The 13,480-nt window shown below is 37.1% G+C and overlaps 3 protein-coding genes across 4 annotated transcripts; all 3 read right to left on the bottom strand.

Moving 5' to 3' along the window:
- Window positions 1–837: 837 nt before the first annotated feature.
- LOC119072526 (4-coumarate--CoA ligase 1-like) lies at window positions 838–3,042 on the bottom strand. The gene is made up of 5 exons (XM_037177774.1): window positions 2,731–3,042; window positions 2,264–2,664; window positions 2,125–2,198; window positions 1,199–2,068; window positions 838–1,118 (listed from the first exon to the last, which is right to left on the bottom strand). The coding sequence occupies exons 1-5, from the start codon at window positions 2,863–2,865 to the stop codon at window positions 982–984; spliced, it is 1,617 nt and encodes a 538-aa protein (XP_037033669.1). The 5' UTR covers window positions 2,866–3,042; the 3' UTR covers window positions 838–981.
- A 1,473-nt stretch (window positions 3,043–4,515) lies between these two features.
- On the bottom strand, window positions 4,516–8,621 carry LOC119072515. 2 transcript variants are annotated; one of them, XM_037177758.1, is made up of 4 exons: window positions 7,932–8,621; window positions 7,358–7,869; window positions 6,938–7,292; window positions 4,516–4,616 (listed from the first exon to the last, which is right to left on the bottom strand). In XM_037177758.1, the coding sequence occupies exons 1-3, from the start codon at window positions 8,349–8,351 to the stop codon at window positions 6,962–6,964; spliced, it is 1,263 nt and encodes a 420-aa protein (XP_037033653.1). In that variant the 5' UTR covers window positions 8,352–8,621; the 3' UTR covers window positions 4,516–4,616; window positions 6,938–6,961. The 2 variants fall into 2 exon arrangements, with proteins under 2 accessions (XP_037033653.1, XP_037033652.1); XM_037177757.1 differs by having other exon boundaries at window positions 4,516–4,712; window positions 6,966–7,292.
- Window positions 8,622–9,424: 803 nt separating this feature from the next.
- On the bottom strand, window positions 9,425–11,103 carry LOC119072518 (very-long-chain 3-oxoacyl-CoA reductase-B-like). Its single transcript, XM_037177763.1, has 4 exons — window positions 10,907–11,103; window positions 10,768–10,814; window positions 10,208–10,709; window positions 9,425–10,146 (listed from the first exon to the last, which is right to left on the bottom strand). Exons 1-4 carry the CDS (start codon window positions 11,058–11,060, stop codon window positions 9,884–9,886), a joined length of 966 nt encoding a protein of 321 aa, XP_037033658.1. The 5' UTR covers window positions 11,061–11,103; the 3' UTR covers window positions 9,425–9,883.
- Window positions 11,104–13,480: the final 2,377 nt, after the last annotated feature.

The following is a 13,480-nucleotide window of genomic DNA, read 5'->3' as shown; positions in this document are numbered from 1 at the left end:
AATCTTTTATGCAACTGAGTATCATAAAGTGAGAAATCGTCGAACTTTAGATGCCTCTGTTGCATAAAACGTTGTATAAATCTCGCTGCAAATTACTTTATTAGGCTCACGACGTGTATTATGACACACGGCCTGCGGCCTCTTGTCATAATTACACATCTAGAGCCTAATTAAGTACTTTGCACTCAATGTCATAAATAACTAATAGTTATTAACTATTGTGTGGATGGGTTTCCTATAAAATGTGTGCGAAGATTATGAAATTGAAAAATTGGTTTCTTCGCAAAATTTTTGGCGTTTTACCTCTTGTTTAAATTTGATTACGTTGAGGCGCAGAATGCGTCACCAAAACTGATATCAAATATTTTGGATGTTTAATTTTTACAGTACTAGCGTCACCTTTCCCTCTTTTGAGGTTTTTGGGTGATATCAGTTCTTTTGAGGTTTTTGTGGGATATGATGGATATGATGTTTACCAGCAGAGCAGCAATGCTTTTGGTATTTTTTTTTTTGATCGTGAACGAAATATGTTGATTGTAATGGCAGAGTATTTGGGTTAAATTATAAGACGTTGCGTGGTTGGTTTTACGATACGAACTAAACTTTATTTATTCTCGTAGTCGTTCCTAATATAACTGTAGTTAATGTACATAGATTCACATAATATAAAGGTGGTGAATATGAACATAGTCGGGTTCCTCTCAACAGATTGTTCTTTTGCTCAATTTAAGGAAATGAATTTCGGATAAACCCAAGATTGATTGCAAACATTACCCGCCGATGGATTTATATCAACGTGTAAATGATAAAAGTTCGCTGTACAAATTTTAGATTTATTTCCTTCCAAATGCAAAGTTCTCTTCGCACAAATAATTGTTAGAGACATAACTACTTTCTTGAAGTATTCGTGTAACACATAGGTAAACTCAGCTCACGTGTAGTAGATGTTGAATGTAAAGCATTTCGATTTGTTTTTACTTTTCAATATTTCCTCTTGTTGTAAAGCTCGATGGCTAACTCTTTGACAACTCTACGTACAACTTTTCCCGATGGAGTCAGTGGAATCGCATCAACGAAATACACACCACCTCTCAACTGTTTGTAGTCCGTGAAATGATCTTGTGAAGGTACAAAATTTTAGTCGAAACATTACCCACGGTAGAGTCTCTACATACAAATCATTCATTCATAAATTTACCTGCAATCATTCCTTCGACTACTTCAGTACTGATCTCAGCATTTTCGCGTAGCATAATAACAGCCGCTGGTAGGTCACCAGCGACCGGATCGGGTATGCCAATAACGCATGCCACTTGGATGTAGTCGTGTTTCATCAGAAATTGTTCGATCTCGATCGGTGATATTTGCGATGAACAATATTTTAGCATTTCCTTTTTACGATCAACGAAATAAATGTTTCCACTTTCGTCAAAATAACCAACGTCACCAGTGAGCAAAAATCCTTCGCTATCTGTGGCACCTCTAGTAGCTTCTTCATTGCCATAATAGCCAATGAATTTGTATTTGTATTTTGTACAGATTTCACCCACTTCGTTAACACCCACACGATCGCCATTGTCGTCAATGATTTTAATCTGAAGCCCCGGAATAATGTTCCCGTTAGACTCATCGCTTAATTCCCTAACGGATCCACTTGACATAACCCCGCCCATTTCACTCATTCCATAACAGGACCGGATTTCACCATTCTTCACATGCTGAAGCATTTGACATGCAACCACAGTTGAAAGCTTCGAGCCACCACATAAAATTGACCGAACGCTTGACCAATTCGCTCGAAAGAATTGTTCGCATCCCAATGCCAACACCAGATAGTGACTTGCACTGACAAATTGTGTAACTTGATGTTCCTCGATAATAGCAACCATTAATTCAGGAGTGAATTTTTCGGTTGTTATTATGCGACAACTTCCGTTCAGTGTTGTGCTTATTAAAATTATCACACCAGATATCCAATACAGTGAACTAAATGTAAAAACTATGTCCTGGTGATCGTTATCGAATTGACTGCATTGATTCAACAAGATTGCGTGCGACAGACAAACTCCTGTGTGAACGGGAACGATTATTCCAGTTTTTGTATCGAATACTATGCACTCAAACCTTTTGGAAGGCCAGTCGAGCCAGATGTGCAAATAATGAACGCTACATCGTTCTCACCATCCACTTCCGCCACACTAAGTTAGGACAAAACATTTTGCTCAGTGAAATTACTGTGAAAACGAAGGAAAAATATTTTTACGTAAAATGGTCCTCATCATTCGTTTCGGTAAACAGTTCTTCAACTGGTATTGAATTCCCATCTCCACCAATGAATGTGAAAATTTTCGCTTCAATCTCAATCTTCTCTAGAACACATTCAATCAACTCGCTGACATCGGCGTCACAAAAAACCACTTTCGGTCTCGTAATCGACAACATGTGCGTAAGCTCCGGTTCGCCGAAAGAAGTATCCAGCGTATTCAATGGACAGCCTAGGCAAAGCGATGCAAAAGCAATCGGAGCCACGTAATGATTATTCCGTGCACAAATGGCGAACACATCGCCTTTTCCGTAGCCAAGCTTTTGTAGATTTTGAGCAGCTTGGATGGTTTTCAATCGAATATCCGCATTGGTCAACTGAATTTTCGTTTCGCTGTTTATCTTTTGGTGGAAAAACGAAAAGAAGAACTGAAGAGCAAGGCTTACTGGCTAACAAAACTTACATACTTGACCGATTTTTGCTGGATTTTTCTGCAATGTCCACAGTATTGCATGTCCTAATGAAACTCGTTCATTGAAAACGCTCGGCATATCAATACCCGACCAGAGCTTTTCTTCTTCATCGTAACGTGTGCGAAACATTTTTTTTATTCCTTCTTCTGAAAACTATGTTGATTGGTGAATGTCCTACTCAATTCTGAATACTCTGGACGAAATATTGAAGAATTCATCATTTCCGAAAAGAATTTTATTTTTAAAGTAAATTCATCTTTAATTCATGGATATCAAAATCAATATAACGTACGTATGAACAGTTCTATTACTATTAACAATGCTGGTTTTCCGTATGAACGGTGTATACAAATGAGAGAGAGGAACCATAAATTTATGTTAACTTTCATATGAGGAGTACAGACACACGCGTGTAGACAGTTATGTAATTAATGACATGAATAATGAAAAAGGTTAAAAGCAGAATTTTAAAGACGGTAAAAAAGCGTGGAACAGAATACTTATAAACCAAAAAATCAAGCTTGTCTGCTCGGGCTACAACAAGCCAAATTACCAAATACAATCGATCCTTTCGTTTCAAAACAGATACGTGTGAACAGCTCTTGTATGAGACATTGCTTTATAACCTAATCGCAGTGTACAGAACTCGGTGCGCCTGCATTTCAAGCTTTAATCAAACAAAAGCAAAGAATGCAAACCCAAACGATTGAGAGCTTATATTAGACTCGCAATTTCATTTTTTAATGAATAGTTATTTGCATCACTTGGATTGAAACCACGAAATTACAGTATACGTGTGAATTCGTATACCGAGAGAATAATTTTTGCATGATTATGTATGTTTCGTCGAGACGAAGTCTTTTCATCAATGCGACCAAAGAGCATAAAAATTCAATGTATTCAGTAATCTCAGAAAAGTTACCTGGTATTCGCTTAATGGAGGAAATAGAGCTTTTGGGTTCACCAATACATGACTCGATACATGAAAGTTTCCCGATTTTTCCATTTTTCCTGTATAAAATGATATTTTAAAACTGAGGTGAAACTTATGTATTTTTTTAAAATTGATACTTCGCTATTATCGTTGCACGTTCAGTTTCCAAACTTTTACGATGAAAAAGTTTTTGGGTGCTCCGCAAAAATTCGAAAATTTGAACCAATTTGCATAGCGAATTTTTTTCGGTTTTTTTTTGTTCGTAAATTTAATGAGACTAGTAAGGGGAATGATGGGCATGATTTAAAAACAAAATAAAACCAGTTTTTCGATTAAAAAAAAAAAATTGAGTTCCCGAAATCTGCTAAAATCTGCAAATTTTCCTCCTTCGGCGAACTTTGACAAATTCCCTACAAATTCCATAAACGCCTCAAGCAGCACCAGATTACTTTGAGGAGACCCTCAGGTTTCAAACGATACCAAACACTCATCAAAGAATGTATGACTTGTGATGTAAGGTATGTGGTGGGACCCACTTTCCATCCTCTAGTCTATTATACATATATTACTCGCTTCTGACGATCCAAACACTATGACAAATTTAAAAGGAGACACATCCGAAGCAGCTAAAGCTGCTTAACCATCCTCGGACGTTTTCACCACCTTGGTCAAAAACACATCTTTTTGATTCTAGTGATGAAATATACTATTGATCGAGATCATGATCATTGTCGCTCTGTTGCTTGTCGCTCTTTGACGCTAAAAATGGTTAACGAATAAGCACTTGATGCCAACTAAATGATCCATTTCTTACATACTGAATTTCAATAATTGAAAGTCGTTTCTTTTAGTACAGAAAATTAAAAAAAAAAGTTTTTATTTCATATTTTAAGACTGGATGAGAATATCACACATAAAGTTTCTCTCTTATCATTACACGAATGATTTCATGCTGGTCACTTCAACATTTCCAAGTTTCTGACATTCGCAGGCGTGTGTTCGAAATATCAATCCTAATTATCGGTAACCCATTGCGTTTTCCCTGAAATGGTTAAATCAAATTGGTTAGTTGCAGCGAGGTAGATTTTTTTTAGAGAAATTTTCTTCCGATTCTTATTCAGGGAGCCCACTCAAAATTCGGCCTCCTTTTTAAGAAATAAAGGAGGATATTTCGATAATTTAAGGAGCATTTCAGGAGTTTTAAAATATGAGATTTTGGATTAATTTGATGAATTCGATGAATTTCCAAAGTCATATTGAAGTAGATTTTTTGGTGTTTCTCAGAGAACATTCTTTGGAAAATATTTTCCGAATTTTTCACAAATATTTTATTACCAAAAAAAAATTTGACTGGAAACAACCAAAATTTTACCAAAAAAATCTGCGTCGCAAAGTGGCAAATGTTCAGGAACAGATCAGCAAGAAAATTTATCTGCCGCATGCGACGCAGATTTTTTTGGTAAAATTTTGGTTGTTTCCAGTCAAATTTTTGAGAAAAACTAAGCCAGCTTGTTTGAACTAAAATTGGGTGTAAAATTTAATTTTTGCGTAACGAAGCTGAAAGCGTCAACTCTAGCGATATCATTCATTTTAGAAATTGTATTTCAAAGACTGCGTCACACTTTTCTCGAAGAGATTTTTGTTGGGATATCAGTCGTTTTAGAAGTGTAGTCAACACTGCTTTTTATAACAGTTTACAGTTTTAATTCAAAAATTTTACGAAAATCGAAAATTTGACGAAATTTGAAAATTTGACGAAATTTGAAAATTTGATGAAATTGGAAAATTTGACGAAATTTGACGAAATTCGAAAATTTGACGAAATTCGAAAATTTAACGAAATTCAAAAATTTGACGAAATTCGAAAATTTGACGAAATTTGAAAATTTGACGAAATTTGAAAATTTGACAAAATTCGAAAATTTGAAAATTTGACGAAAGTAATTCTCTATCTGCCACCATTCAAGAAATATCTCCAAAACCCCAATTGACCCACCCATTTCCAACTTTCGACATTTTTCACATATGCCCCTCTGTTCTACTCGTAAAACTCTGAGACTTTGCCGAAGAAAGTAATTCTCTATCTCTCATAACCAAAAAAAATATTAGTCCTTTCATCCTACGCTCGAGTAGCTCAAAATTTGGTCACTCTAATCACTCTAGCTCAAACGAATCTGCCCCGATTTTTTTAATTATTTTTTTGTTCGAATCGTGTTACGAATACCTTTCATTTGATGGGTCGCACGCCTCTGTAGGTTTCAATACAGCTAAGCTACACCCGAAAACGCGTTCCCGACCCTCGAAAACCACACTCAGAAACCACTTCGAGGTCAATAAAACAAAATTCTGGTTTTTCCTGGGGTAATGGTGTATCAAATTTTCATTTTTATGCCCACCCTGAGGTTCCTGCAAAATTTCATGGAGATTGGCTGACTAGTTTCCGAGATCGACCGTCGATAGATAGACAGATAGACAGATAGATAGACAGATAGATAGAAACATACAGAGTAAGTTGAAAGATTTTGATTGTTTGGAAAACGTTAATTTGGTGCATTTTCTATCAAAATGACCAACTTCAAAACGATGTATCTCCGGCAATTTTAAAGTTACATAGTCGAGTGATAGCTCGTTTTGCTCGTATTTGAAGCGCGAATAAGATAAAATAGGATTTGTGGTGATACAGGCCAAAGGAAAGAATCTTAAATTCTCGCCTATATGTAGTTGCCGCGTCTCAAAAAAAATTTCTTCGTTCTTTTTTTGGAAGTTAGACTGCGTCAAGTCCTCCGCTATCGCTCCGGACATGATCGATGCTTTCTCTAGTGCAGGTGTCCCAAATATTATACAGCCCCCAGGTGTTTCAAGAGATGATGGTAAAAGACCAGACGGCATGATGTTGATACCGTGGAGTCATGGTAAATCACTCTTGTGGGATGTGACTGTGAGGGATACTATGGCTGCTTCTTACATTACTGATTCTTCAAAGTTTTTTGAGAGTGGTTTTGGCTTCTAGGGTTGAAGTCCTTTCTAGGTACCTACAAAAAGTTCCACTAGAAAACACGCCCGATTTCGGAAGGCTGTTTTTCAAAAGAATCCCTCTTAGGTAAAATTTTTACTTTTCTTTTTGCGAGTCGAAGCTGTAAGCATCACTCCCACCGATATCAGTTCTTTTGTAAGTGGATAAAGGGACTTGCATCACACCTCCACTATAATTATAATTGGGGACACCTATGGCTGAAACATTGTTGGTCCGAATAGAAATTTCTGTATTTTAATCAAAACTTTTCACGACAATTACCTTGACATTTCATCCCGTATACTTCGTTTCATTGAATCCGCCAATAAATCTTTCAAAATTTTAATTTCCAAGCTTTGATCCTCGACCACCTGTTTCAATCGAACAATTTGTTTCGCCTGCTCGTCAATCTTTGATTGCACCGTTCGATGTGTTACGGTAAGGCTTTTGTTGAATATGTCAGCACTGACATCAGCATCAGACATCTTTTCGTTCGACCTAGGTGATGGGGCTCGACTATCTTTATCATCGGGGTCCACATCAATCGCATCGTTTGTGCCACTGAGCCCATATTGTAGACCATAGTCCTCAGCGTCCGAGGATGATAGACTAAAAATGTACGTTCGGTCAGAATTTACTCACACGATTTAACATTTCAATCGCTTGCCGCTTACCTAATATAGTCTACAGAATTCGTTGCGTTGCTCATGCCAACGTTGAAGGAAGTTGCTTCAGATCCGGTGATAGTGCATGATGGAATGGTGGAAGAACTACGTTCAGTCGCGTCGGTATGCAATCCGTTGTTAACCATTTTCGGCGAAATCATTCGAAAACTTTCTGTGGTATAGTTCTCCGGATTTTCCAATTTCAGATACCGAGCTATTTCTTCAGCCATTTTGCCAATGGGTTTTCTTCCAATTGCTCCAGGCCAGCACTTTCCTTGTCGGTAATGAATAAAAAATTTTGTAGTCTTGATTTCGATCGGTGCTCTCAATCTCAATCGAAGATATTTTCGTACAATGGCAGCGTACTCTCCACTAATTGTGACATTATCCCTTGTTCTATCGGCTCTTCGTTGTGGAATTCGTACAACAATCCCGGAACCAAAATCATTTACCATGTTCATTCTGATAAGTCTAATATCAGTGAAGGCGCAGACAGTATGCGTTCCGATCACAGTCGCAGTCTGCAATTAAAATAATTTTTAATCATTACAATCGACTGATATACGATGGAATTGAGTCACACCTTAACTGCCAAATACTTAGAATCTGGAGCTTCGGTCAAAAATTTGTTGATCTCATCATTAGAGAAATTAATTGTTACTCTAGTCCCAGTTTTTTTTGCCTTCCCATGTGTGTTCTTCGTGCCGATAGATCCTTTCTGTTGAACGAAAGCATTCAACGAAGCGAATTCCATCAAGTTCACATTGTGTACAGATCGCATTCGATTTTTCAATGTGAAAAATAGCGTCCGCAGCAATTCCGGTGGTAGAGTTTGAGCCGCTTCGCGGAAAAATTCGATGAACACTTCTTCGGTGAGCGAATTTATGTTCCATGATTTTCGCCAACTCATAAATTCGTCGTAACCATTCAGCACATTGGATGCAATTGGTTGCTGTGCTTCAAAACTTGTTTCCAAATTGCTGTCCTGAGGATTTTGCATCATTTCAAAAAATTATTGCGATAACGGTCGCAAATCGGAAATTATTTTCTTATTCCTGCTTTGTTATGAAGCTTTAATGCTTGCAACACTTTTAGTTGCCTACTTAATTCGATTTGATTGTGCTACTACACAACACTCGACAATGAAAGAAATCTTTCGAACAAGTTATTCACACGCGTGGGATTTTCATATTTGTTTCGGATCTCGTCGTAACATTGTATACTGCTAAAAAACAATCAAACAAAAACTGAACAGAAATGAGATTTGAGTTTTCTTCAATTGAAAACAATTGAAATCTGGACGCGTTTACACATCCAACCATGTAATGATTTAGAGTTAATAGTTATTTTCATGCTTCGGGGCCGAAAAGAGGGCAATTTTTCGAATTTTCTCGGGTTTCAGGCCCTCTGCATGAAAACTTACATGTGCACCTGTTTGGGACGGTTGATTTGCCTAAAATCAATCGTCCAAAACAGGTACACAAATAACCATTGTGTATCTTGCCAGCGGCGCGGGCTGCAAACTTCACACGTTTGAATTTTTTTACTTTCGCCCCTTGTTATGCAAAATACTATTGTAATATTGACTAGGGGTGAGTAAGTATTTCATTTATTTATAAATTAGCTCGAACAGCTGGGAGATTTTTGAGGTCGGGATGCAATGACTCCTCATGATCACCCATGGTTCGTCGAGTCGCCTAGCGTCCCAATTTATATTGTGATTAGTAGAGGGACTAATTGCAAGATCGTTCGTATAAAAATAGTTACTCTACTCCACCTGGTTGCAGAGCAGTGGCCTTGGAAAGTCAAAAAATCACAATTTTCAAAGGATGATAACAGCAAGACGATGCGATCTGGGAAGTGAGTAAGAAGCTGTAGTGGCAAGGTTCGATGAACCCTGTCGAACGCATATAAAACATTTTTCGAAAGTAGTCCAGAACTACCAAATTTAAACAAAAGTTAATTTTGGGTAATTTTAGTCAACTTCGGTCAACTTTAGGCACCTTTGATCCCTAGCAGTAGACTTTTTGAGCAACAAAATTATATCTGTCCTTACATGTTGACATTAGCCAAAGCATCTAGCAGGGTAATAGAGGTTTAACACGTCAAATAGAGTAGTATTTTGCTACCAATAATACCATTAGCTGCCTTAACGGTAATTTTGCTAATGTCACGAAAAAAAGGTATGGAAATATTCGCATACTTAGATTAAAGTAATACTTTAAAGTAGCGATTTTTTAGAAACAAACTCACCTTTCACCAAAACCAATGCAAAATATGCGAAATCGCTATTTCCTCCGCTCCATTCAAATTTTGCCATTAGACCATACCTATACCTTCATTAATTTTGACTAGTGTTGTTGCATCCCTCGCCTACGTCTCGAGTTGTAAATGCCACACTTTTCTTCTTCTATAAAGCTGAACGTCGGCAAACCCACAAAACCCACAAAAAAGGAAAAACTTATTTTGATTTCTATTTATCACTCATCGTCTCTTAACCCTATAGTCTTGACAAATTTGTCCATGCAACGAGCTTTACTTTGCTGATGTATATGACCCATTCTGTATTTCCTTGTCACGTAACGAAAGCATTAGCTTCTTGAACAAACCCACTGTGAATGACGGTGCAATGAAGGTCATCAATTGCGCAGATATTTCCATTAGTGAATGGGGAAGATAGCCTGTTGTTTGGCGAGCATAGCCTACATAACGAAGCGCTGACTCCACATATACGCTGGCTGTTGGTGTTGTGTACCTGTCATCTCCTGTGGTTTCTCTGGTTTTATTCATTTTGGTTTCTGAAACAAACTGTTGCGTTGACATTGTGACAAATATTATGAATTGTCGACAGATACTTACCAACACCTCCAGTAACCAAAACTTGTACATTGATTCCCTGATATCCATATTCAGCTCCCAAATCATTCGAAAATTTTGTGATGAAAGCTTTTGACGCTGCGTAAAGTGCGCAACAGGGACCAGGAATCACAGCTACCACTGATGCAATGTTCACAATAAGACCATTTTTACGTTGGACCATTTGAGGCAATATTACACTGCACATCATCGGAACGGAAGTGACGTTACACTTGATGATATCCTGAATTACTTTCTCACGATCGGGAATATTGAGGAAGTAATCAGGTGCTGCATGGGACATACCAACATTGTTAATCAACACACCGATTTCTTTCCCTAAAATTTGTTGTTTGATTTGATCATAAATCTCAGGACCAGATAGGAAGTCCACAGCAATGGTGTGAGTTTGAACATTGAAATTTTCCGAAAGTTCTTTAGCTACACTTTCCAATTTACTTAGTGTACGTGACACAAGAACAATATTGAATCCTCGCTGAGCTAGCTGAAAAAACAAAGAAATCGTAAAATGAATTCATTTCTAAAAAGCAACAACTTCGTACTGATCTCGCAAATTGCTTGCCAATTCCATCAGTCGCTCCAGTCACCACTATAAATGTAAATGTTGCGCAATTGCTTATCAGTTTGAGTATACAAATTTCATATCTTTGTTTATTGCATCATCAGCATTTAGTAACTTACATGCCCAATTTCCGTACTGACGAAGGTTACTGGCTTCGAGGAACTTAGGTCCTACCACATTTTTGTACAACCATGGAAATACTCCGAAGACCAATTGAATGACAACAATAAATACCGAAAATGTTTTAAAAAATTCGAAACAACAAGACGACATTTCAAATTAATATATCTTCAACCGGCTTTTATCGAAAGAGATTACCAAACATCGAGCAGATAACAAAACGTTGAAGGCTTTTCACGGTGTGGTTGAATGGAGTTTAATTAAATTTGATATTTTTGGATATTCTTAGTCTGCTTGTGACCCTGAACAACGTTCCACAAAAATTTTTGATTTTCATCCGTGCAGTCCGGAGCACCCGTACCAAGGCTCCCTAGAGTGCTCTGTGGGTGCGATAGAACTGATTGGAATTGCAATCGATAGGGAATGGAATTCTAATGGTCATAATACAAAAAATTTGTCGTATGGATGCAAGGTGGACAGGTGGCGACACATTGAAGTTGAAAAATGACGATCTTTGAAAGGTTCTACCGGCGTGGATACTTGATTCACAGAGGTGGTAATTAGTTGTACAAGTAGAGGGACATTAGCTCTACCAATATCCAAAAAATTACTTTTCCAAATTTTCTACATAGCAACTTTATAGTGGTTCAAAATTTTTCTCTCTTTTTTGGCCATATTTGTGAAACTCAGCAACACCTAAGTCACACTCATTATAGTTTTTCGCAGCCAAACTGCTTAGATTTGTTTTGCTGTTAGTCTCAGCTTTCCAACAACACCCCACTTGCTATATATCTGGTCAACAGTGCCGTTCTATTGAGTGCCTAAGTGAGGTAAGTCCATCTACGATGAAATTTTAAGCATGACTTCAGAAAACAATGGAGATGATTTGTTTGATTGCAATTAAAAAATAGAATTATTAAACTACATAAAAAAGCAAAATATTACTGATATTTGGCCTCTATTACCGTATAGAGAAATTTCGACCTAATATTAGTGCAATTCAATGACTATTCAGTATGCAGTAGCATACCTCAAAATTTTTATTTTTTTTTTGACTCGATTCAGTGCCGCCTTTAGCTTTTGGGCGCCATCGGGCAATTCGAAAAATTGGCGCCAATTTGTTGAAGTTAAATTTTTGTAAAGGATTTTGGGCGTTATTTTCTTCTGTTCTACTTCGGGCGCCCCGGGCATTTGCCCATTTTACCCATATGGAAAAGGCGGCACTGACTCGGTTGAAATGAATGATAAATTTAGTGTCCGTTTAGTGCTGACGAATCGTACCATTCTTAAGACTTACAACTGGGCTCTAGTAATAGAAAAAAAATATTTCAAGGTCATAAAATATGTCATTTGATAATACTAAGATGTAATAGCCTCGAAACATGTTAGGGCTTAGGTTTATAATTTAGTGCTCGTTTAGTGCTGGCAAATAAAACTGGTCTCGATTTTGGTACTGCCTGTTGAGAGGAGTTATCAAAGTTTTTGTTAGAAAAGCATGTCATTCTAGGGGTTTTGGCTCGAAATTAAAAATTTTTTAGTTTTATATTTAGTTCTCGATAATGTACTCATTTAGTGCTGTCAAATTACGTGAGATAATTAATTTTCCAAGATTAAGGTAAAATGGTAATATCTCCGGTCAGCTGGCAGCACCAAACTCGAGTGAGGGTTCATTCGCCATCACTAAATTAGTACATTAAATAGTCCCAAATATAAAATTAAAAAAACTTTAATTACGAGCCGAAACCCCAAAAACGACATGCCTTTTGTAACAAAAAGTTGGATAACTTCTCTCAACAGGCAGCACCAAACTCGGGACCGGTTTCATTCGCCAGCACTAAATGAGCACTAAATTATAAGTATACATTCCAATATGTTTCGTACCCATCCGGAGTCAAATGTCGAAAATGACATATGTCATACTTTCAAACACATTTTTCTCTGGTCACTGAACAGCACCAAACTCGAGTGAGGGCTCATTCGACAACACTAAATAATGGGCTTATCCTAAAACAGCACTGAATGGTGGGGGTGCCAACAACATGTACCTATGGAAAAGCTTCATTTTGACATGAAATTTGCCCATTTTTTGGTGACCAAAAGTTCATGTCATTTAGCCTGGGCTATTCTGGAATTGAGTTTAATTTGTTATTTCAAGTTTAATTTTGCATTTTAAAGCATAAAAAGTAACCAAATTAAATAAAAAGCAAGAAAAATTACTGATTCAATGTTAATGTAGAGTTGTCCTATTGAAAATCTTGCCGAGCCGAAATCACCGAAAAATTTGAGTTCAAAGTTGAGTTTTGTCAATTTGGTCAACTCTCCATGTTAATTTCATAAAAAAAACCTAATTTCAAAGAAACATACAGTTTTTGTAACTGGACCGTAAAAGGATTTGGTTAGCAGGGGATCATTTGCCAACATCATTTTACGATTATTTGACCATTGATCACGAAATTTTGAAACCCAACCCATTTTCTGTTTCGTGATTTACTGGTTTTTTGTGAATTTTGCATGTATTTTTATATGGAGAAATCAGAAATTCAAGTAAAACACAGAAACAGAAAATGTGTCGG

Source organism: Bradysia coprophila (genome assembly GCF_014529535.1).
Source record: "Bradysia coprophila strain Holo2 chromosome IV unlocalized genomic scaffold, BU_Bcop_v1 contig_81, whole genome shotgun sequence".
Taxonomy (NCBI): Eukaryota; Metazoa; Arthropoda; class Insecta; order Diptera; family Sciaridae; genus Bradysia; species Bradysia coprophila.
This window is presented reverse-complemented; position numbering and strand designations above follow the sequence as displayed.

Bases quoted from the DNA above. Each gene is read 5' to 3' on its own strand.
- LOC119072526 (XM_037177774.1), bottom strand. From the start codon at position 2,865: ATGTTTCGCACACGTTACGATGAAGAAGAAAAGCTCTGGTCGGGTATT. The intron at 2,069-2,124 runs GTTTGAGTGCAT...CCGTTCACACAG, and splicing joins CTCGACTGGCCTTCCAAAAG to GAGTTTGTCTGTCGCACGCA. The intron at 1,119-1,198 runs GTAAATTTATGA...TACCTTCACAAG, and splicing joins AGTCGAAGGAATGATTGCAG to ATCATTTCACGGACTACAAA.
- LOC119072515 (XM_037177757.1), bottom strand. From the start codon at position 8,351: ATGATGCAAAATCCTCAGGACAGCAATTTGGAAACAAGTTTTGAAGCA. The intron at 7,293-7,357 runs GTAAGCGGCAAG...GTACATTTTTAG, and splicing joins AATTCTGTAGACTATATTAG to TCTATCATCCTCGGACGCTG. The intron at 4,713-6,965 runs GTAATTGTCGTG...TAACCATTTCAG, and splicing joins ATACGGGATGAAATGTCAAG to GGAAAACGCAATGGGTTACC.
- LOC119072518 (XM_037177763.1), bottom strand. From the start codon at position 11,060: ATGTCGTCTTGTTGTTTCGAATTTTTTAAAACATTTTCGGTATTTATT. The intron at 10,815-10,906 runs GTAAGTTACTAA...TTACATTTATAG, and splicing joins TCAGTACGGAAATTGGGCAT to TGGTGACTGGAGCGACTGAT. The intron at 10,710-10,767 runs GTACGAAGTTGT...TTGTTTTTTCAG, and splicing joins GCAAGCAATTTGCGAGATCA to CTAGCTCAGCGAGGATTCAA.